This window comes from Pristiophorus japonicus, chromosome 2, assembly GCF_044704955.1.
Source record: "Pristiophorus japonicus isolate sPriJap1 chromosome 2, sPriJap1.hap1, whole genome shotgun sequence".
Taxonomy (NCBI): domain Eukaryota; kingdom Metazoa; phylum Chordata; class Chondrichthyes; family Pristiophoridae; genus Pristiophorus; species Pristiophorus japonicus.
This window is the reverse complement of record NC_091978.1, coordinates 372,438,174-372,459,997: the sequence shown is the minus strand read 5'-3', so window position 1 is coordinate 372,459,997 and position 21,824 is coordinate 372,438,174. Positions and strand designations below refer to the sequence as shown.

Genomic DNA, 21,824 nt, shown 5'->3' with positions numbered 1-21,824 from the left:
GCAACACTCCTCCGCAACACTGCTCCTCCTCCTCCGCAACACTGCTCCTCCTCCTCCTCCGCAACACTGCTCCTCCTCCGCAACACTCCTTAAAGCCCACCGCTCTAAACCAGCTTTTGGTCACCTGCCCTAATATCTCTTAATGTGGCTCAGTGTCAAATGTTGTCTGATAATGAAGCACCTTGGGACGTTTTACTATGTTAAAGGCGCTATATAAATACAAGTTGCTGTTTAGTTACTCCTACCCTCAACACCGCCCCCCCCCCCCACAATGGAAAGTTTAAATCGATGGTACTATAATATATTATCACATGGTTTGTTGATGTTCCATAGACCGCCCGATCCCTGTTGGAGAAATTGCTTTTTTTCCCGTTTACGAATGACTTTATTGTTTTAAGCTTGTGCCTTGGGTCTCAATAATGTTATTGGCCCTAAACACATCATCTCCATCTACTCAGTGTAAGAATTGAGCGGTTTGCGAGCTCGGCCATCCACGCGCAGGCTGCCAATGAATCCGTAGGTGACCGTCCCGACCCCATCGAACAGTGACTCTGCACGTTACCCGTGTCCCGGTGAGTATCAGCCGATTGTGCATCAGCATTAACGGAAGAACATTGCAACAATTCAGTTTGGGTGTCACAGATTCACCTTTAAACTTGTCCACTCAAACACTGTGTCCTTCCGTGATCCCTAAACATGGCTTTGTGACCTCATTCTCATCGCCACAATGGAATGTGCTTTGTTCTACCCACATACAAACAACTACTTGTATTTATATAGCGCCTTTAACGTAGTGAAACATCCCAAGGCGCTTCACAGGAGCGTCATTTGACACCGAGCCACATAAGTAGAAATTAGGACAGGTGATCAAAAGCTGGGTCAAAGAGGTAGGTTTTAAGGAGCGTCTTGAAGGAGGAAAGAGAGGCGGAGAGGTTTAGGGAGAGAGTTCCAGAGCTTGGGGCCCAGGCAGCAGAAGGCACGGCCACCGATGGTGGAGCGATTATAATCAGGGATGCTCAAGAGGGCAGAATTAGAGGACCGCAGATATCTCGGGGGGGGGGGGGAAGAGGAGATTAGAGATAGGGAGGGGCGAGGACCATGGAGGGATTTGTAAACAAGGATGGGAATATTGAAATGGAGGCGTTATTAAAACAGGAGACAATGTCTGTCAGCGAGCACGGGGCAATGGGTGAGCGGGACTTGGTGCGAGTTAGGACACGGGGCAGTGAGCACAGGGAGTGATGGGTGAGCGGGACTTGGTGCGAGTTAGGACACGGGGCAGTGAGCACAGGGAGTGATGGGTGAGTGGGACTGGGTGAGAGTTAGGACACGGGGCAGTGAGCACGGGGTGATGGGTGAATGGGACTCGGTGTGGGCTAGGACACGGGGCAGGGGGTGATGGGTGAGTGGGACTGGGTGTGGGTTAGGACACGGGGCTGTGAGCACAGGGGGTGATGGGTGAGTGGAACTCGGTGTGAGTTAGGACACGGGGCAGTGAGCACAGGGGGCGATGGGTGAGTGGGACTTGGTGCGAGTTAGGACACGGGGCAGTGAGCACAGGGAGTGATGGGTGAGTGGGACTCGGTGTGAGTTAGGACACGGGGCAGTGAGCACAGGGGGTGATGAGTGAGCGGGACTTGGTGTGAGTTAGGACACGGGGCAGTGAGCACAGGGAGTGATGGGTGAGTGGGACTCGGTGTGAGTTAGGACACGGGGCAGTGAGCACGGGGCGATGGGTGAGTGGGACTGGGTGAGAGTTAGGACACGGGGCAGTGAGCACGGGGTGATGGGTGAGTGGGACTCGGTGTGGGTTAGGACACGGGGCAGGGGGTGATGGGTGAGTGGGACTGGGTGTGGGTTAGGACACTGGGCAGTGAGCACAGGGGGTGATGGGTGAGCGGGACTCGGTGCGAGTTAACACGGGGTGATGGGTGAGCGGGACTCGGTGCGAGTTAACACGGGGTGATGGGTGAGCGGGACACGGGGCAGGGGGTGATGGATGAGTGGGACTGGGTGTGGGTTAGGACACGGGGCAGTGAGCACAGGGGATGATGGGTGAGTGGGACTCGGTGTGGGTTAGGACACGGGGCAGTGAGCACAGGGGGTAATGGGTGAGCGGGTCTCGGTGCGAGTTAGGACATGGGGCAGTGAGCACAGGGGGTGATGGATGAGTGGGACTGGGTGTGGGTTAGGACACGAGGCAGTGAGCACAGGGGGTGATGGGTGAGTGGGACTCGGTGTGGGTTAGGACACGGGGCAGTGAGCATAGGGGGTGATGGGTGAGTGGGACTCGGTGTGGGTTAGGACACGGGGCAGTGAGCATAGGGGGTTGCGAGATCATGTGTTGCTTTACTGGGCCAGAGCGGACTGAGCATGTGATCAAACCCTTACATCTACCTTCAGCAGTTTAGTAAAATATCTACTGGAATATGGCGAGAGAGAGGCAGGGAGAAAACTCTGCTGTCCTTTTTATGAAGATGGACAAACCCAACTTGAAACGCACTGTGCTTTGCAAATCGTGCAACTGGCAAATATCAACTAAGGTGCATAATTCAAATCTTCCGGGCCAGCGTAGGACAGGATTGCAGGGAGAGCGGGAGGGAGAGTGCAGCTTCTCCAGCTGGGAATGTCAGCCCAGAACATTTTTGGTCTCCAAACCTGAGGAAGGACATTGTTGCTATTGAGGGAGTGCAGCGAAGGTTCACCAGACTGATTCCCGGGATGGCGGGACTGACCTATCAAGAAAGACTGGATCAACTGGGCTTGTATTCACTGGAGTTCAGAAGAATGAGAGGGGATCTCATAGAAACGTTTAAAATTCTGACGGGGTTAGACAGGTTAGATGCAGGAAGAATGTTCCCAATGTTGGGGAAGTCCAGAACCAGGGGACACAGTCTAAGGATAAGGGGGAAGCCATTTAGGACCGAGATGAGGAGGAATTTCTTCACCCAGAGAGTGGTGAACCTGTGGAATTCTCTACCACAGAAAGTTGTTGAGGCCAATTCAATAAATATATTCAAAAAGGAGTTAGATGAAGTCCTTACTACTAGGGGAATCAAGGGGTATGGTGAGAAAGCAGGAATGGGGTACTGAAGTTGCATGTTCAGCCATGAACTCATTGAATGGCGGTGCAGGCTAGAAGGGCCGAATGGCCTACTCCTGCACCTATTTTCTATATTTCTAACATGGAGCAATATTTTATTATTTGCTCAGTGCCTCGAGGATGTTTATTGTGGTGGAAAATGGTAGTTTTCGATTTGTGTGTGTTTTTCTTTACAACTACAAATCCACATTTTTTTATTTGCGAATTTTAATTTGCACCAAATATTTTATAAAGTGGGGCTGAAGTTAGTGATTTGCAAAGCACTTTTGTTGCTTGCGCAAATGCAGATCAGCACGATTTTGAAATGGTGCCAGAATTTAGCTTGTCTGCTCAAAGCAAGTGCGCGATTTCAAAGAGATTGTTTGTGAGTAAAATATTAATGCCGACTTGTAACAATCACGGTCACTTGAATAAGACTGTTTAATGCAAGCGCTTCGTATTGGAAAATAACTACTGTCAGACAGAATTACCATCAAGTGCCCTTCAGCACCTTCGGCATATACACCTTCAAGTATTCTGTACTTTAAGACCAGGCCTGGATCCTTTTTGCTTGACTATTGATGTCTAGGAGTAATGGGTGCTTCAAAGGTTGGATTATGCAGGCTGACCTTCATTCAAATGATCTGATGCTGTGTTTTCAAGTGTTACCTTCCCACCTCATTAATTACGGTGCTTGATTCAATTCTTAGTGCCACAAATTACAATAACCAGAAATACATTATATACCAACTTCAACTGGTTAAATGGCCCGCCAGTCCCTCCGTATCGTGGATAATTAAGTCATTTGCATCCAGTTCATGTCCCTAAGGGTGGTGTCTCTGTCTCTGTCTGTCGGTAAGTGAGTTTCTGAGTGCGCATGTATATAAAATCCCCCAGACATTTCACGCAAAATAAAATTCAGTCAGTTCAATCACATTTTCTTAATAAATCACATTCCTGAAAAGTCCCCCCCCCCCCCAGTGCTAAAATTAGCTTAACCAGTGCTAAAGTGGCAGCGTTTGTTGAGAAATGCTGTGCATTTTAAACTGTTTAAAACCCGTGCACCATGCTGAGACTGAGTGTTCAGTAGCGGCTGTTCCCTAACGGGCAGCTCTCTGCCCGGTGCCCGGAGTCTCCCCCCGGCAGCTGGATCTGCAGTTTGTGCACAACCGCCCTACGGAGCAGCACCAGCAGAGTGAGGTATGGCCCAGGCAGGCTGAGAGTGCTCAGTGTGGGGGGGTGAGCAATGTTTATTCGGCTGCGCGGCCCATTCACAGGTTCGCACAAACTCTAACTTTGTGGGGCGATCAGATCCAGTGCTGGGTGGGCGGGGGAGTCCGGGGGAGGGGAGACTAGGGGAGGGGATGTTGAGTGGGTGGGAGGGAGCGGAGTGAGGGGTAGGGGGCTTTTGGGTGGGAGGGGAGTCCGGGGGAGGGGGCTTTTGGGTGGGAGGGGAGTCCGGGGGAGGGGGCTTTTGGGTGGGAGGGGAGACTGAGGGAGGGGGCGTTGGGTGGGAGGGAGTCCGGGGGAGGGGCGTTGGGTGGGAGGGAGTCCGGGGGAGGGGGCGTTGGGTGGGAGGGAGTCCGGGGGAGGGGGCGTTGGGTGGGAGGGAGTCCGGGGGAGGGGGCGTTGGGTGGGAGGGAGTCCGGGGGAGGGGGAGTTGGGTGGGAGGGAGTCCGGGGGAGGGGGCATTGGGTGGGAGGGTGTCCGGGGGAGGGGACGTTGGGTGGGAGGGAGTCCGGGGGAGGGGGCGTTGGGTGGGAGGGAGTCCGGGGGAGGGGGCGTTGGGTGGGAGGGAGTCCGGGGGAGGGGGCGTTGGGTGGGAGGGAGTCCGGGGGAGGGGGCGTTGGGTGGGAGGGAGTCCGGGGGAGGGGGCGTTGGGTGGGAGGGAGTCCGGGGGAGGGGGCGTTGGGGAGGAGGGGGAGTTGGGTGGGAGGGGAGTCTAGGGGAGGGGGCGTTGGGTGGGAGGGGAGTCTAGGGGAGGGGGCGTTGGGTGGGAGGGGAGTCTAGGGGAGGGGGCGTTGGGTGGGAGGGAGTCCAGGGGAGGGGGCGTTGGGTGGGAGGGGTGACTAGGGGAGGGGGGAGGCCTTCCCGGAGAGAGTTGCAGCATCGAGTATGGCACAGCGTGAGCATGGGGCGAGGGTTTGAGCAGCGGTGGAGAGCTCAGCAATGGGGATTCATGGCTGACAGCGGCTGCCTTACAGCTGGTGCTGTGACCCAGCCCTCCCGCTGCATATTACACTGTCCCTTCAGAGAAAGAGAAATTTACAGCATGGAAGGAAGCTATACTGGCCATTGTATCCATGCCGGCCGACAAAGAGCTACCCAGCCTAATCCCACTTTCCAGCTCTCGGTCCGTAGCCCTGTAGGTTACGACACTTCAGGTGCACATCCAAGTACCTTTTAAATGTGGTGAGGGTTTCTGCCTCTACCACCCTTTCAGGCCGTGAGTTCCAGACCCCCACCACCCTCTGGGTGAAGAAATTTCCCCTCAAATCCCCTCTAAACCTCCCCCCAATTACTTTAAATCTTTGCCCCCTGGTTGTTGACCCCTCTGCCAAGGGAAAAAGGTCCTTCCTATCCACTTTATCCAGTCTTGTGATTATAAAATGACAGAGAATTCTGATGTGAACCTCCACGTTTATACTGGTGGGGGGGGGTGGAGAAAGACCACAATTGCATGTCATTTAACCAGGTTAGGCTGAAGTTGGGCTCTATCCAATGGAAGGATGGTAAGTTGGAGAGCCATGTTCCCAAGTCATGTTGACGGAGAGATTTCCAGCCGATGGGCCTTTCCCTGTCCGTGCCTGCATTGTGGGAATGGCCAGAAGTTGTACAGTTGTCACATTGTCAGCTTTGCTTTTGTCTCTGTGTGCATTAAAGATCAGCCAACGTTCTGCGGATCGGTGTAGAGAGCCAAGTCCCAGTAGTTGCAAGCGTGTTTCTTCTGCAAATAATATAGAATCTGTTGATCTGAATCACCGTGAGCTCCCAGTACAACTTGTTCCGCACTCCTCACATTGAAAGGCGGCCTTGCATTTATATAGCTCCTTTCATGGCCACTGGATATCTCAGCGCTTTACAGTCAATGAAGTACTTTTGGAGTTCATTCACTGTTGTAATGTGGGAAACGTGGCAGCCAGTTTTCGCACAGCAAGCTCCCACAAACAGCAATGTGATAATGACCAGATCATCTGTTTTTAAAAAATTGATGTTAGTAGGCGTGTAAATATTGGCCCCAGTGCACCAGGAGAACTCCCCTCTGTTCAAAACAGTGCCATGGGTATAACATCTAAACTGAAAGATCGCCCCTCCGACAGTGCGGCGCTCCCTCAGTACTGCCCCTCCGACAGTGCGGCGCTCCCTCAGTACTGCCCCTCCGACAGTGCGGCGCTCCCTCAGTACTGCCCCTCCGACAGTGCGCCGCTCCCTCAGTACTGCCCCTCCGACAGTGCGGCGCTCCCTCAGTACTGCCCCTCCGACAGTGCGGCGCTCCCTCAGTACTGCCCCTCCGACAGTGCGGCGCTCCCTCAGTACTGCACTGTGAGTGTCAGCCTGGATTTTTATGCTCAAGTCCCTGGAGCGGAACTCGAACCCATAACCTCCTGACTCTGAGACGATGATGTTCCCACTGAGCCATGGCTGACAAAATGACATGGTTTCGATGTGAAGATGGAGGGGCTTGCAGAAACTTCTTTTGCGTTTTAGTTCAGTAAATGTTGGGTACATGTTGGCATCAAAAATAATTGAGAATAAAGCGCTGCAATTGTTGCTTGTAAGTTGGATGGGCGGCTGTGTGATCACTTGTGACACGTGCTGATATCATGTTCCCTTTCACTCACAGCCGTACCCTTCCCTCCCAGCCACCGGCTGACGATCAAGGAGGTCTTTGACCACGATGGGAAGCCTCGTGTGGACGTTCTCAAGGGTCACCTTACCAAGGAAGGCCGAGTGGAGGAGACCGTCGCTATGCGGATTATAAACGAGGGGGCGTCCATTCTCCGTCAAGAGAAGACGATGCTGGACATCGAAGCACCAGTCACGGGTGAGTTACTGAGAGAGTGCGGTACAGAGGGCCCGGGGGTCCTTGTACAGCGGGGCCTCGGGGGCCACGTACAGAGGGCCCGGGGGTCCTTGTACAGCGGGGCCTCGGGGGCCACGTACAGAGGGACCTGGGGGTCCTTGTGCATGAAACACAAAAAGTTAGTATGCAGGTACAGCAAGTGATCAGGAAGGCAAATGGAATGTTGGTCTTTATTGCAAGGGGGATAGAGTATAAAAGCAGAGAAGTCCTGCTACAACTGTACAGGGTATTGGTGAGGCCACACCTGGAGTACTGCGTGCAGTTTTGGTCTCCGTATTTAAGGAAGGATATACTTGCATTGGAGGCTATTCAGAGAAGGTTCACGAGGTTGATTCCAGAGATGAGGGGGTTGACTTGGGAAGATAGGTTGAGCAGGTTGGGCCTGTACTCATTGGAGTTCAGAAGAACGAGAGGTGATCTTATTGAAACTTATAAGATAATGAGGGGGTTCGACAAGGTGGATGCAGAGAGGATGTTTCCGCTCGTGGGGGAAACTAAAACTAGGCTCAGAATAAGGGGCCGCCCATTTAAAACTGAGATGAGGAGGAATTTCTTCTCCAAGAGTCGTAAATCTGAAATTCTCTGCCCCAGAGAGCTCTGGAGGCTGGGTCATTGAATATATTTAAGGCGGAGATAGACAGATTTTTGAGCGATAAGAGTCAAAGGTTATGGGGAGCGGGCGGGGAAGTGGAGTTGAGGCCAAGATCAGAACATAGAAACATAGAAAAAAGATGCAGGAGTAGGCCATTCAATAAGATCATGGCTGATCATTCCCTCAGTACCCCTTTCCTGCTTTCTCTCCATACCCCTTGATCCCTTTAGCCATAAGGGCCATATCTAACTCCCCTTTGAATATATCCAATGAACTGGCATCAACAACTCTCTGCGATAGGGAATTCCACAGGTTAACAGCTCTCTGAGTGAAGAAGTTTCCTCCTAGAAACGATCTCCTAGTAAAAGATCCTCTCGGAATGAGTGATCACAGTATGGTTGAATTTGTAATACAGATTGAGGCTGAGGAAGTAGTGTCTCAAACGAGCGTACTATGCTTAAACAAAGGGGACTACAGTGGGATGAGGGCAGAGTTGGCTAAAGTAGACTGGAAACACAGACTAAACGGTGGCACAATTGAGGAACAGAGGAGGACTTTTAAGGAGCTCTTTCATAGTGCTCAACAAAAATATATTCCAGTGAAAAAGAAGGGCGGTAAGAGAAGGGATAACCAGCCGTGGATAACCAAGGAAATAAAGGAGAGTATCAAATTAAAAACCAATGCGTATAAGGTGGCCAAGGTTAGTGGGAAACTAGAAGATTGGGAAAATTTTAAACGACAGCAAAGAATGACTAAGAAAGCAATAAAGAAAGGAAAGATAGATTACGAAGGTAAACTTGCGCAAAACATAAAAATGGATAGTAAAAGCTTTTACAGATATATAAAACAGAAAAGAGTGACTAAAGTAAATGTTGGTCCCTTAGAAGATGAGAAGGGGAATTTAATAATGGGAAATGTGGAAATGGCTGAGACCTTAAACAATTATTTTGCTTCGGTCTTCACAGTGGAAGACACAAAAACCATGCCAAAAATTGCTGGTCACAGGAATGTGGGAAGGGAGGACCTTGAGACAATCACTATCACTAGTGGGGTAGTGCTGGACAGGCTAATGGGACTCAAGGTAGACAAGTCCCCTGGTTCTGATGAAATGCATCCCAGGGTATTAAAAGAGATGGCGGAAGTTATAGCAGATGCATTCGTTATTATCTACCAAAATTCTCTGGACTCTGGGGAGGTGCCATCGGATTGGAAAGCAGCTAATGTAACGCCTCTGTTTTAAAAAAAAAAGGGGCAGACAAAAGACAGGTAACTATAGGCCGGTTAGTTTAACATCTGTAGTGGGGAAAATGCTTGAAGCTATCATTAAGTTGGTTATGTACGAGGGTGTTTGGTTATAATCAGCCCCCGTCCGCTCGGTGCTGTTGCGTGATGTGAATGGCACTGCGCTGTGCTAGGCGATGTGGTTATCCTCACCGATGATTGCTGCTCCTTGAGCTGCATGGATTGTAAGTCTGACTCATTCTCTGGTTAGCCTACGCAGCGCAGCCCGTAATCTGGAACTTAGAGAGCAGTTTATGTCGCGATGCATAGCTGCGTGAGTTTTCAAATGAGGCTGTTTTACTTTGTGTGTGTTTTGGATGATAAGCTGAAGGTACCTCAGGAGTTTGACATGGAGGGAAAAAGGAAAGAACTTGCATTTATATAGCACCTTTCCTAACCTCAGGACGTCCCACAGCGCTTTACAGCCAATTAAGTACTTTTGGAGTGTAGTCACTGTTGTAATGTGGGAAATGCGGCAGCCAATTTGCGCACAGCAAGCTCTCACAAACAGCAATGTGATAATGACCAGATAATCTGTTTTAGTGATGTTGGTTTTGGGATAAATATTGGCCCCGAGAGACCGGGGAGAAATAGTGTCATGTGATTCTTTAGCATGACCTAAGATGACTGATGGGGGCCTGCTGTAATGTTTCAGCTGAAAGACAGCAGTGCGGCGCTCCCTCAGTACGGCCCCTCCGACAGTGGGCCGCTCCCTCAGTGCGGCGCTCCCTCAGTACGGCCCCTCCGACAGTGGGCCGCTCCCTCAGTGCGGCGCTCCCTCAGTATGGCCCCTCCGACAGTGCGGCGCTCCCTTGATATTGCGCTGGGTGTGTTGGCCTATAATTTGTGCTCGGGTCCCTGGAGTGGGACTTGAACCCATGACCTTCTGACTCAGAGGCGAGAGTGCTGCCCACTGAGCCCCTCGAGCCTGCTCCGCCATTCAATAAGATCATGGCTGATCTTCGACCTCAACTCCACTTTCCCACCTGATCCCCATATCGCTGAACATCCAGTTTCTGAAACTGTTTAACTTGGACGATTGAGCATTATTATATGACAGAGGAATTTGGTGAGGTTGTGGTTGACATTGAAGGGAACTCTCAAATCCCAGGTATGTAACGAGTTCAGGAGGATAGTGACTCTTAACTTGATTTACAGAAGGAGGAGTTGCCAAATTTATGGACTTGAATCATCGAAATTTACATTGAAACATAGAAATTTACAGCGCAGAAGGAGGCCATTCCGGCCCATCGTGTCTGTGCCAGCCGACAAAGAGCCGCACGGCCCTCGGTCAGCAGCCCTGAAGGTTACATATAAACCCATGAGCAATGACGGAAAGGTAAACCAGTCCGCCTCACACAACTGCGACACCCCTTACACTGAAACATTCTACACTCCACCCCAACCGGAGCCATGTGATCTCCTGGGAGAGGCAAAAAGCAGATAAAAACCCAGGCCAATTTTGGGAGAAAAAATCTGGGAAAATTCCTCTCCAACCCATCCAGAAGATCACCCTGGCCATATTCGATTCCCTGCGGTACTTACCATTATATCTGCGTCGTCCAACAAAAGGTATCCAGTCTAATCCCAATTACCAGCTCGAGGTCCGTAACCCTGCAGGTTACTGCACTTTAAGTGCCCATCCAACCGTCTCTTAAAAGTGATGAGGGTTTCTGCATCCACCACTCTTCCAGGCAGCGAGTTCCAGATCCCCACAACACCCCCCCCCTTCCCCATTGCCCCAAATCCCCTTTAAATCTTCCACCAGCCAACTTAAAACTATGCCCCCTCGTAATAGACCCCTCCACCAATGGAAATAGACCCTTTCTAGCCACTATGTCCAGGCCCCTCAATATTTTGTACACCTCAATGAGGTCTCCTCTCAACCTCCTCTGTTCCAATGAGAACAAACCCAGCCTATCCAATCTGACCTCATAACTAAGATTCTCCATTCCAGGCAGCATCCCAGTAAATCTCCTCTGCATCCTCTCTAGTGCAATCACGTCCTTCCTATAATACAGCGACCAGAACTGCACGCAGTACTCCAGCTGTGTGGCCTAACCAAAGTATTATACAATTTAAGCATAACCTCCCTGCTCTTATATTCCATGCCTTGGCCAATAAAAGCAAGCATTCCGTATGCCTTCTTAACCACCTTATCCACCTGGCCTGCTACTTTCAGGGATCTGTGGACAAGCACTCCAAGGTCCCTTTGTTTGTTTATCTACACTATTCAGTGGCCTACCATTTAATGTGTATTCCCTTTCCTTATTAGCCCTCCCAAAGTTCATCACCTCACACTTCTCTGAATTAAATTCCATTTGCCACTGCTCTGCCCACCTGACCAGTAGATTGATATTCTCCTGCAGCCCATGACTTTCCTCTTCATTATCAACCACACAGCCAATTTTAGTGGCGTCGGCAAACTTCTTAATCGTACCCCTATATTCAAATCTTAATCGTTGATATAAACCACAAAAAGCAAGAGACCCACTACTGAGCCCTGTAGAACCCCACTGGAAACATCCTTCTAGTCACAAAAACATCCATCAATCATTACCCTTTGCTTCCTACCCCCAAGCCAATTTTGGATCCAACTTGCCACTTTGCCCTGGATCCCATGGGCTTTAACCTTCATGACCAATCTACCACGTGGGACCTTATCAAAAGCCTTGCTAAAGTCCACATGTACTACATCGTACGCACTACCCTCATCGACCCTCTTGCTTACCTCCTCAAAAAATTCAATCAGGTTAGTCAAACACTATCTTCCCTTATCAAATCCGTGCTGACTGTCCATAATCCTTGCCTTTCCAAATGCAGATTTATCCTGTCTTTCAGGATTTTTTCCAATAATTTTCCCACCACTGACGTTAGGCTGACAGGCCTGTAATTACTTGGCCTATCCCTTTCTCCCTTCTTAAACAAGGGTACTACATTAGCAATCCTCCAATCCTCCGGCACCATGCCCAGATCCAAAGAGGACTGGAAAATGATGATCAAGGCCTCTGCTATTTCCACTTTTACTTCGCTCAACAGCCTGGGATGCATTTCATCCGGGCCTGGGGACTTATCTACTTTCAAAGCTGCTAAACCCTTTAATAGTTCCTCTCTCACTATATTTATTTCATCCAGAATATCACACTCCTCCTCAATAGCAGTATCTGCATTGTCCCTTTCCTTTGTGAAAATAGATGCAAAGTATTCGTTAAGAACCCTCCGAACATCTTCCGCCTCCACACACAGATTACCCTCATGGTCTCTAATAGGCCCTACCCTTTAGTTACCCTCTTACTCTTAATATATTTATAGTACATCTTATGGTTTTCCTTAATTTTACTGGTCAAGAATTTATCGTGAGCTCTCTTAGCATTCCTAATATCCTTTTTAATTTTGCCTCTTTACTTTCTATATTCCTCAAGATTCTAAAGTATTTAGCCATTGGTATATGACATAAGCGTCCCTTTTTTTCTTAATCCTCCCCTATAAGTCCCTACTCATACAGGGGGCTCTAGAATTATTTTTCCCAGCCTTTTTCTTTAAGGGCATGTTTGGCCTGAGCTTTCCGGATCTCCTCCTTGAATGCCTCCCACTGTTCCGACACTGATTTACCCACAAGTAGCTGTTTCCAGTCCACTATGGCCAAATCACTCCTTACACCACAGAAGGAGGCCATTCAGCCGATGCCAACCGACAAAGAGCTATCCAGCCTAATCCCACTTTCCAGCTCTCGGTCCGTAACCCTGTAGGTTACGGCACTTCAGGTGCACATCCAAGTACTTTTTAAATGTGGTGAGGGTTTCTGCCTCTACCACCCTTTCAGGCAGTGAGTTCCAGACCCCCACCACCCTCTGAGTGAAACATTTCCCCTCAAATCCCCGCTAAATCGTCCCCCAATTACTTTAAATCTATGCCCCTTGGTTGTTGATCCCTCTGATGAGGGAAACCGGTCCTTCCGATCCACTCTGTCCAGGCCCCTCATAATTTTATACACCTCAATCAGGTCTCCTCTCAGCCTCCTGTTCCAAAGAAAACAAACACAGCATCTCCAATCTTTCCTCATAGCCAAAATTCTCCAGTCCCGACAATATTCTTGTAAATTGCCTCTACACCCTCTCCATTGCAATCACATCTTCCCTGTAATGTGATGACCAGAACTGCACGCAGTACTCCAGCTGTGGTTGAACCATGTTTTAAACAGTTCAAGCATAACCTCCCTGCTCTTGTATTCCATGTCTCGACTAATAAAGGCAAGTATTCTGTATGCCGCCTTAACTACCTTATCTACCTGGCCTTCTACCTTCAGGGATCTGTGGACCTGCACTCTAAGGTTCCTCTGTTCCTTGACACACTTCAGTGTCCTACCATTTAATGTGTATTCCCTTGCCTTGTTAGCCCTCCCCAAATGCATTACCTCACACTTCTCTGGATTGAATTCCATTTGCCACTGTTCTGCCCACCTGACCAGTTCATTGATATCTTCCTGCAGTCCACAGCTTTCTTCTTTGTCAACCACCCGGCCGATTTCAGTTTCATCTGCAAACATCTTAATCATACCCCTTATATTCAAGTCCATGTCATTGATATATACCACCAAAAACAAGGACCCAGCACTGAGCCCTGCAGAACCCCAATGGATACAGCCTTTCAGTCACATTACCCTTTGCTTCCTGCCTCTGAGTCAATTCTGGATCCAACTTGCCACTTTGCCCTGGATCTCATGGGCTTTTACTTTCGTGACCAGTCTGCCATGTGGGACCTTATCAAAAGCTTTGCTAAAATCCATATACACTACATCATACATGTAATATAGTTCCAGCCAGGGGACTACTGCTCCACCTAGTGGACTACTGTGGTAATGCAGCCATTTATGTAAATGCAGTAAAACGTCAGGTGACAGGTCACCTGACAAGTTCCTGCGTTAACAGCCATCTTGTAAAAGTGTGTTTGTGATGTTGTAGAGAAGATATACCACATTTGGTGATGAAGGATTGGATAATCGGATTCCCTACCTGAAACTTTTCTTGGTGGATGATTCTAGTCATTCAACAGAAATACTAGAGAGGGCCTTTGTTTGCAGAACAGCTAAGAATCCAAGGTAAATTACAAGCACACTTGGCTGAACTGCTTGAGTCCAGATGGCCGTGCCTATGGGAATAATGGGGCGCTTGGGGGAGTTTTAAGGTGACCGAGAGACTTTCGGAGTGCATGTGGAGCGGCTAGAAATGTTTTTCACCGTGCATAGTATCAAAGTCCCCAATGATGAAAACCGTAACCGGGTGATGTTGGAAAGAAAATGGGCTATTTGTCTGACTGAAGCAGGCCCCGAGGTGTATCAAACCCTGAAAAATGTGCTTGTTCCCATCAAGCCAAAGGCCACATCGCTTACGGAGATTCTAAGAAAATTAGAACAGCACTACAGTCCTGAGTCCCTGGAGATTGCTGAAAGTTATCGTTTTGGAACACGAGATCAATGCATTGACAAAAGTATCAGTGGGTACATTGTAGCTTTAAAAAAGTTATCCATTCGCTGTTATTTCGGAAACTTTCAGGACCGAGTATTGTGTGACCGCTTTGTGGGATGGAAAATGAAGCGATCAGAAGTTATTGACAATCCCTAACTTAACTTTTGATTTCACTTGTCAGACAGCTATGGTAATGGATATGGCCGACCAATATGCCCGAGAATATCGCACCATTTCCAGTCGTCAGACAACCGAGGTGAATCACCTGCAGGTTAAAAGTAAAAGGCAGTTGGGCCCCAAGGCCTCAACAACTGGCCACGTAACAATACATTGAAGTCGTGCTATCGGTGCCTGGGACAACACATTGCTCAAAGTTGTCCATATGTGAAGGCAGTGTGTTTCTTCTGCAGGAAAACTGGGCATCTTGCAAAGGCATGCCGACTGAAGAGTAAACCAACTTTGAATGCTCGAGGTAGAGATCCCCAGAGACTACATAGCATGGAAGAGAAGCAGCCGGACGAAGAGATTCATGTCATCACGAACATGAGAGTATCTTAACAGCGGTTCGAAAAGTATTATCCAAGTAGATGTTTCAGGAACCAGGATACCCGGGAAATCTACACTGGCGCACCCATGAGTGTAGTACCGGAGTCGCTATACCTCGACAAATTGCATGATTTCCCTTTGGAGAAATCCAAGATAGAGCTGCGAGGCTACTCAGGAGAGCACATTCCTGTGGTAGGTCGTATCACTGTACCATGAAATACAAGGATCAATTTCAGGGCTTGCCTCTCGTATAGTAGTGGCAGGAGACAAGCCTGCCTTACTAGGGAGAAATTGGTTGGGATCACTGAAGCTGGATTGGAGTGAGATTTTTCGTGTTGAAATGAGATTTGCATCGAAGGATGATGTCATCAAGAAGTATCCGAAGGTGTTCTGTGAAACGGGCAGTCCGATCCAAGGCTTCAAGGCGAGTGTCAGGGTACAGAAGGACACTAGATCGGTTTACTGCAAGCCACGTCCCGTACCATATTCACTGAAGGAGAAGGTTGATCAAGAACTTGAAAAACTAGAGACTGAGAACATCATTTCTAAGATAGATCGATGTAAATGGGCTCCACCCATTGTTGTTGTACCTAAGTCAGATGATATGTTATGGGTTGTGTGGTGATTATAACCACCAAGTTCTAGAGGGTAATCTCCCCAATACATTGCCAAATGTAGATGATTTGTTCACAACCCTGTCAGGTGGTCAGATCTTAGTTAGATCTCACAAATGCCTACTTACAACTTGAACTAGATGAGGTGTCTAAGTCATGCTTGACTATAAATACTCATCTAGGCCTATATCATTTTAATAGGCTACCATTTGGAGTGTCTTCTGCCCCTGCCATATTCCAAGGGGTGATGAACCAGATTTTTCAAGACATTGAAGGGGTAGTATGTTATTTAGATGACATACTAATTTCATGCACCAAACAGGAAAATCCATAATAACATATTGAATGAAGTGCTCAAACGGCTAGAGAAGCACAGAGTACAAGTGACTGCTCACAAGTGAGTTATTTCAAAACTCAGTGGAGTACTTGGGGCACAGAGTAGACAAAGATGGTTTACATCCAACTAAGGGAAAGCTGGATGCAAATAGAAATGCACCCACTCCCAAGAATGTCACTGAACTTGGATTATTTCTGACTCATCAGATAGTTTTGTTACAAGAACAGTACCAGTAGCATATCCTGCATCAAATGTATTAGAAACAAGTCGAAGAGAAAGTCATAATTTAAGTCCGAGTCCGAATCAGGCAGACAAACAGTCTGAAGTTGTAGAGAGTTCCAATGTTAATCATGGGCATCCTTCGGAGGAAAACTTTCCTCAGGATCCACCTGCAATGAGTGTAAGTTCGATACCATGTTTGGAAGGTTCTGTTCAAGACCGAAGATATCCTCTTCGAAACAGAAAACCTGTAGGTAAATTTGATTTCTAAATATGACAAAATAAATCCATTTCTTTAGTTACGTATAACCATGCAAGTTATGTATGATTGTTATAATTACTTCATTAAGGAGTGAGAAGTGTACTATAGTTCCACCTAGTGGACTACTGTGGCAATTGCAGCCATTGCTGTAAATGCAATAAAGACATCAGGTGACAGGTCACCTGATGACTTCCTGTGTTGAGGACCATTTTGTAAAAGTATGTTCGTGATGTCTTAGAGAAGATATATCACAATACGCACTGTCCTCATTGACCCTCCTGGTTACCTTCTCTCAAAATTCAATCAGGTTAGTCAGACACGACCTTCCCTTAACAAATCCGTGCTGACTGTCCTTGATTAATCCGTGTCTTTCTAAATGAAGATTTATCCTGTCGCTCAAGATTTTTTCCAATAATTTTCCCACCCCTGAGGTTAGGCTGACTGGCCTGTAATTACTTGGTCGATCCCTTTCTCCCTTTTTAAACAAAGGTACAACATTAGTAGTCCTCCAGTCCTTCCTATCCAAACTATCTCGGCCCCTCATAATTTTATACACCTCAATTAGGTCTCCCCTCAGCCTCCTCTGTTCCAAAGAAAACAACCCCAGCCTATCCAATCTTTCCTCATCTCTAAAATTCTCCAGTCCCGGCAACATCCTCGTAAATCTCCTCTGTACACTCTCCAGTGCAATCACATCTTTCCTGTAATGTGATGATCAGAACTGCACGCAGTACTCCAGCTGTGGCCTAACCAGTTTTTATACAATTCTAGCATAACCTCCCTGCTCTTGTATTCTGTGCCTCGGCTAATAAAGGTAAGTATTCCGTATGCCTTCTTAACCACCTTATCCACCTGGCCTGCTACCTTCAGGGATCTGTTGACGTGTACTTGGTGAGAAAATGCTTGAGTATTTTACACAATGCTATTAATATTCATCTCCAGAATCGAGAGACTGTAAGGAAAAGCCACTCTGCGGTTAGCCTCAGTAACCTTACCTTGGAAATCTATTAGAATACTTTGATAAGGGAGCTAAATTATCAAATGAGGGCACTTGCTTAGAATTGACTTGAATTTTCACGAGGCATTTGATGAAGTGTAAGAGATTTTTTTTGTAAAAAAGGTTAAGGCTTGTGAAATAAATGATCAGTTAGCTAGCGCGATTGAAATATTGGCCTCGCTGTGGGAAACTGTTCTTTTAACAGAACAAGCTTTGTCTGAGAGCCAGAGTAAAAGCAACTTTTATATTTGTGCAACCCTCACAGACCGGTTGCTGAGACTCGCAAAGACTGGCCGCCAGTGACCCGTGGTTTGGTTTTAAATGACTGCGTTCCATTCCACAAGTCTGTTCTCTTGCAGCTTGGGACTCGAGAACCTGTCCCGTCGTGCTGGACATTGTGCACTTGCAAACCTGCCATTGCCTGACCTCAAGGCCCAGGGATACTGCCTCTGATGATAACCGCTTTTGCAGATGGCCTCGCTGTGTGGCCAGTACGAGCGATGGTCAGTGTTCATTACATAGAGTTACATCGAGTGTACAGCACAGAAACAGGCCGTGCCGGTGTTTATGTCCCACCGCTCCGTGCCGGGGTTTATGCTCCACACCAGCCCCCTCCCACCCCTCTCCATCTCACCCCATCAACATTACATAAGAACATAAGAATTAGGAGCAGGAGTCGGCCATTCGGCCCCTTGAGCCTGCTCCGCCATTCAATAAGATTATGGCTGATCTACCTCAACTCCACTTTCCCGCCCGGTCCCCATATCCCTTGATTCCTTTAATGTCCTCCTGGGAGGACAGGTGCGCCAACATCAGCGTCCTCGTCCAGGCCAACATCCCCAGCATTGAAGCACTGACCACACTCGATCAGCTTCACTGGGCGGGCCACATTGTTCGCATGCCAGACACGAGACTCCCAAAGCAAGCGCTTTACTCGGAACTCCTTCACAGCAAACGAGCCAAAGGTGGGCAGAGGAAACGTTACAAGGACACCCTCAAAGCCTCCCTGATAAAGTGCAACATCCCCACCGACACCTGGGAGTCCCTGGCCAAAGACCACCCTAAGTGGGGAAAGTGCATCCGGGAGGGCACTGAGCACCTCGAGTCTCATCGCCGAGAGCATGCAGAAACCAAGCGCAGGCAGCGGAAGGAGCGTGCGGCAAACCAGTCCCACCCTCCCCTTCCCTCAACCACTGTCTGTCCCACCTGTGACAGGGACTGTGGTTCTCATATTGGACTGTTCAGCCACCTAAGAACTCACTTCAGAAGTGGAAGCAATTCTTCCTCGATTCCGAGGCACTGCCTATGATGATGATGATGATATCCAAAAATCTATCGATCTTTGTCTTGAATATAATCAAAGACTGAGCCTCTACAGCCATCTGGGGCAGAGAATACCTTCTATTCCTTTCTCCCTCACGTATTTATCCAGCCTCCCCTTAAATACATCGATACTATTCACCTCAACCCCTCCCTGTGGCAGCGAGTTCCACATTCTCACCCCTCTCTGGGTAAAGAAGTTTCTCCTGAATTCCCCATTGGGTTTATTAGTGACTGTCTGATATTGATGGCCCCTAGTTCTGGTCTCCCCCACAGGGGGAAACATCTTCTCTACGTCTACCGAATCCAACATTTCATAATTTTGAAGACCTCTATCAGGTCAGCCCCAGGCTGTTCAGCCTTTCCTGATAGTTATAACCTCTCATTTCTGATACTTTGCTTGTGAACCTTCTCCAGTGCCTCTACATCATTTCAATAACGTGGAGGCCAGAACTGTGCACAGTGCTGCAAGTGCGGCCTAACCCAGGCTCGGTACAACTTTAACATCATTTCTCTGCTGTTCAATTCTGTGCCTCTAGAAGACAGATTAGGCCAGGTAAAGGTGACAGGTTCTCTATCCTGAGCTTAGTGCTCCAGCTGTGTTTATAATGATCTGGCACTTTCAATGGCCTGATGCCAGCCCACACATTATTTGATTTACAGGTTCAACTAAAATAGTTGCAGGGCTGTTGCACTGTGAGTGGCTTAGCCAGTCACGTGATGTTCACAAGACTCAATAAAATCCCAGCCAATTGGGTTCGGGGGATCCACGATGGGGCAGGTGGTTGTGAGCCTGGTGGATGAACTGGTAATGTGTGGTGTGATTGTTAAACCTTTGCTAATAAACCAACTAGTTCTTAAAAGCGATGTGTTGCGATGAATTCTTAAGCAAAGAACCCATGAAGCAAATACATTACAGGGTCCTTACTGTGTTGTATCATTCTAAAATTCAGCGAATTTGATTTGCCAAGGATGGGAGTTGAATTCAGGACCTTTGGGTTTGTTAGTGCACTCCCATAGTCACTGTGCATGTAGCTTAGTGATACGGGGTGAACTCTCAGGTGATGAATTCAGCTTAACTAAGGAGAAAACGTGGGCAATCTGCCTTTCCTCTCTGGTGCAGAGCTATGAGGAGGCTTCCAATGGTAGCTTTTATTTGTTTTATATTAAAACAAAACACTCCCAATGGAAAGTAAAACCCCTCTGATCCGTTTTTTACTAAGATATTACATTTCCAAAACATATGGAAATTGCGAAGTTGTTCTCGACAGAGTCCTGTAATGCAATTACCTTAAGGCTAAATGTAATGTAACCAAAGGGGAGACATTCTAATATGTTTTGTGTGCTTTTAGATTGATGCTGACGCCTTTTCTCAGTCATGTTGCATCTCGTTATTTTTTTTATTAAAAAAATCTCGGAGATAATATTCGTAGTATTCGAGTGCGGGGCCAGAATTTCTTTACATCTGCTCAAATGTACTTTTCCCAAGGATGGCAAACTCCCGCTGTCCACAGCAGATGGTGGGTATGCAGGGTGGTGTGATGCCTTGAATAGACCAGTGAATAGGCTTTGAGTTGCGCTTCTCAATCTGTTGCCTGACCTCCTGGATTTACAAGGACACAGCATGAAATAAGACACTTGATAAACTACGGCTCAATAACTTACTTCACAATGCAGCAGGATCGCACTCCTGTTTTAGAGTCGTGCAATTATGTCCTTGTTTCCGGCAGCCACAGAATGCACGAGTTTTCATTTCTTTGGAAACGCACACGACTATCACAGCCGTTAACTGATCATTTATGTCTTCACCCATCTGTTAACGTGCCTCTCAAATCTACGTAGATGAGGGGGTTAACTTATGAGGAAAGGTTGAGTAGGTTGGGCCTTTACTCATTGGAATTCAGAAGAATGAGAGGTGATCTTATCGAAATATATAAGATTATGAGGGAGCTTGACAAGGTGGATGCAGAGAGGATGTTTCCACTGATGGGGGAGACTAGAACTAGAGGGCATGGTCTTAGAATAAGGGGCCGCCCATTTAAAACTGAGATGAGGAGGAATTTCTTCTCTGAGGGTTGTAAATCTGTGGAATTCGCTGCCTCAGGGAGCTGTGGAAGCTGGGACATTGAGTAAATTTAAGACAGAAATAGACAGTTTCTTAATCAATAAGGGGATAAGACGTTAAGGAGAGCGGGCAGGGAAGTGGAGTTGAGTCCATGATCGGATCAGCCATGATCGTATTAAATGGCAGAGCAGGCTCGAGGGGCTGTATGGCCTACTCCTGCTCCTATTTCTTATGTTCTTATGTAAGTGCAGGGTTCCCTATAATTTTTTTTGGGGGGGGGTGCGCGGACCATTCTGATTTCCGCGAAGGCGCTGTTTTTCCGTTGAGCGGTCTGTACGGGACCTCCAGAGTGCTGCGCGGCTGCACAGCTTAACGGGGGCATTGTTGAAACATTGAGGGAATTTTGTTTCTGAACCTTTTTTTTAAAAGAGCTCTGAAATCTCCTTAGTGCAGCCAGGACTATATATTGATGGGGGAGGGCTCTAATTCGATACTGATGCTGGTTCACAAGAAACGTCTTGGAAGAATATTTTGCAAGCTGTCCCACCTTCAATTTAACGGATTTTGAATATCTGCCAAAACGTTGAGCATTATTTGTCTTGATCTGGTCCTAATGGACTCTGACATTTAAAATTAATTTTAAAGTTGCGTGCTGCTGAATTCTGTATGATCTGTTCATTGTAAACTTGTCTCCGTGGGCTATGACTTTGAGGCACATTCGAAGACTTGAGCACGTAATCTAAGCTGACACTTGTGTGCGGCACTGATGGAGTGCCGCACTGATGGAGTGCCGCACTGTTGGGGGCGCCGTCTTTTAGACTAGCTCTTACAGCAAGGCTCCAGCTGCCTGTTCAGATGACGGCAGGCACTGTTCGAAGATGAACGTAGTGTTCCCACGGTTTCCTGACCAACATTTCTCCCTCAACAACATCAACAACAACAACAACTTTTATTTATATA

At 47.9% G+C, this 21,824-nt stretch overlaps 1 protein-coding gene across 4 annotated transcripts in view; it reads left to right on the top strand.

Moving 5' to 3' along the window:
• LOC139250860 (protein phosphatase 3 catalytic subunit alpha) overlaps positions 1–21,824 on the top strand; it is a 400,550-nt gene that overhangs the window by 151,563 nt on the left and 227,163 nt on the right. For all 4 annotated transcript variants that reach the window (XM_070873139.1, XM_070873137.1, XM_070873138.1 and 1 more), the window contains exon 2: positions 6,927–7,127. In XM_070873139.1, the coding sequence (XP_070729240.1) occupies positions 6,927–7,127 (201 nt within the window). The remainder of the gene's footprint in view (positions 1–6,926; positions 7,128–21,824) is intronic.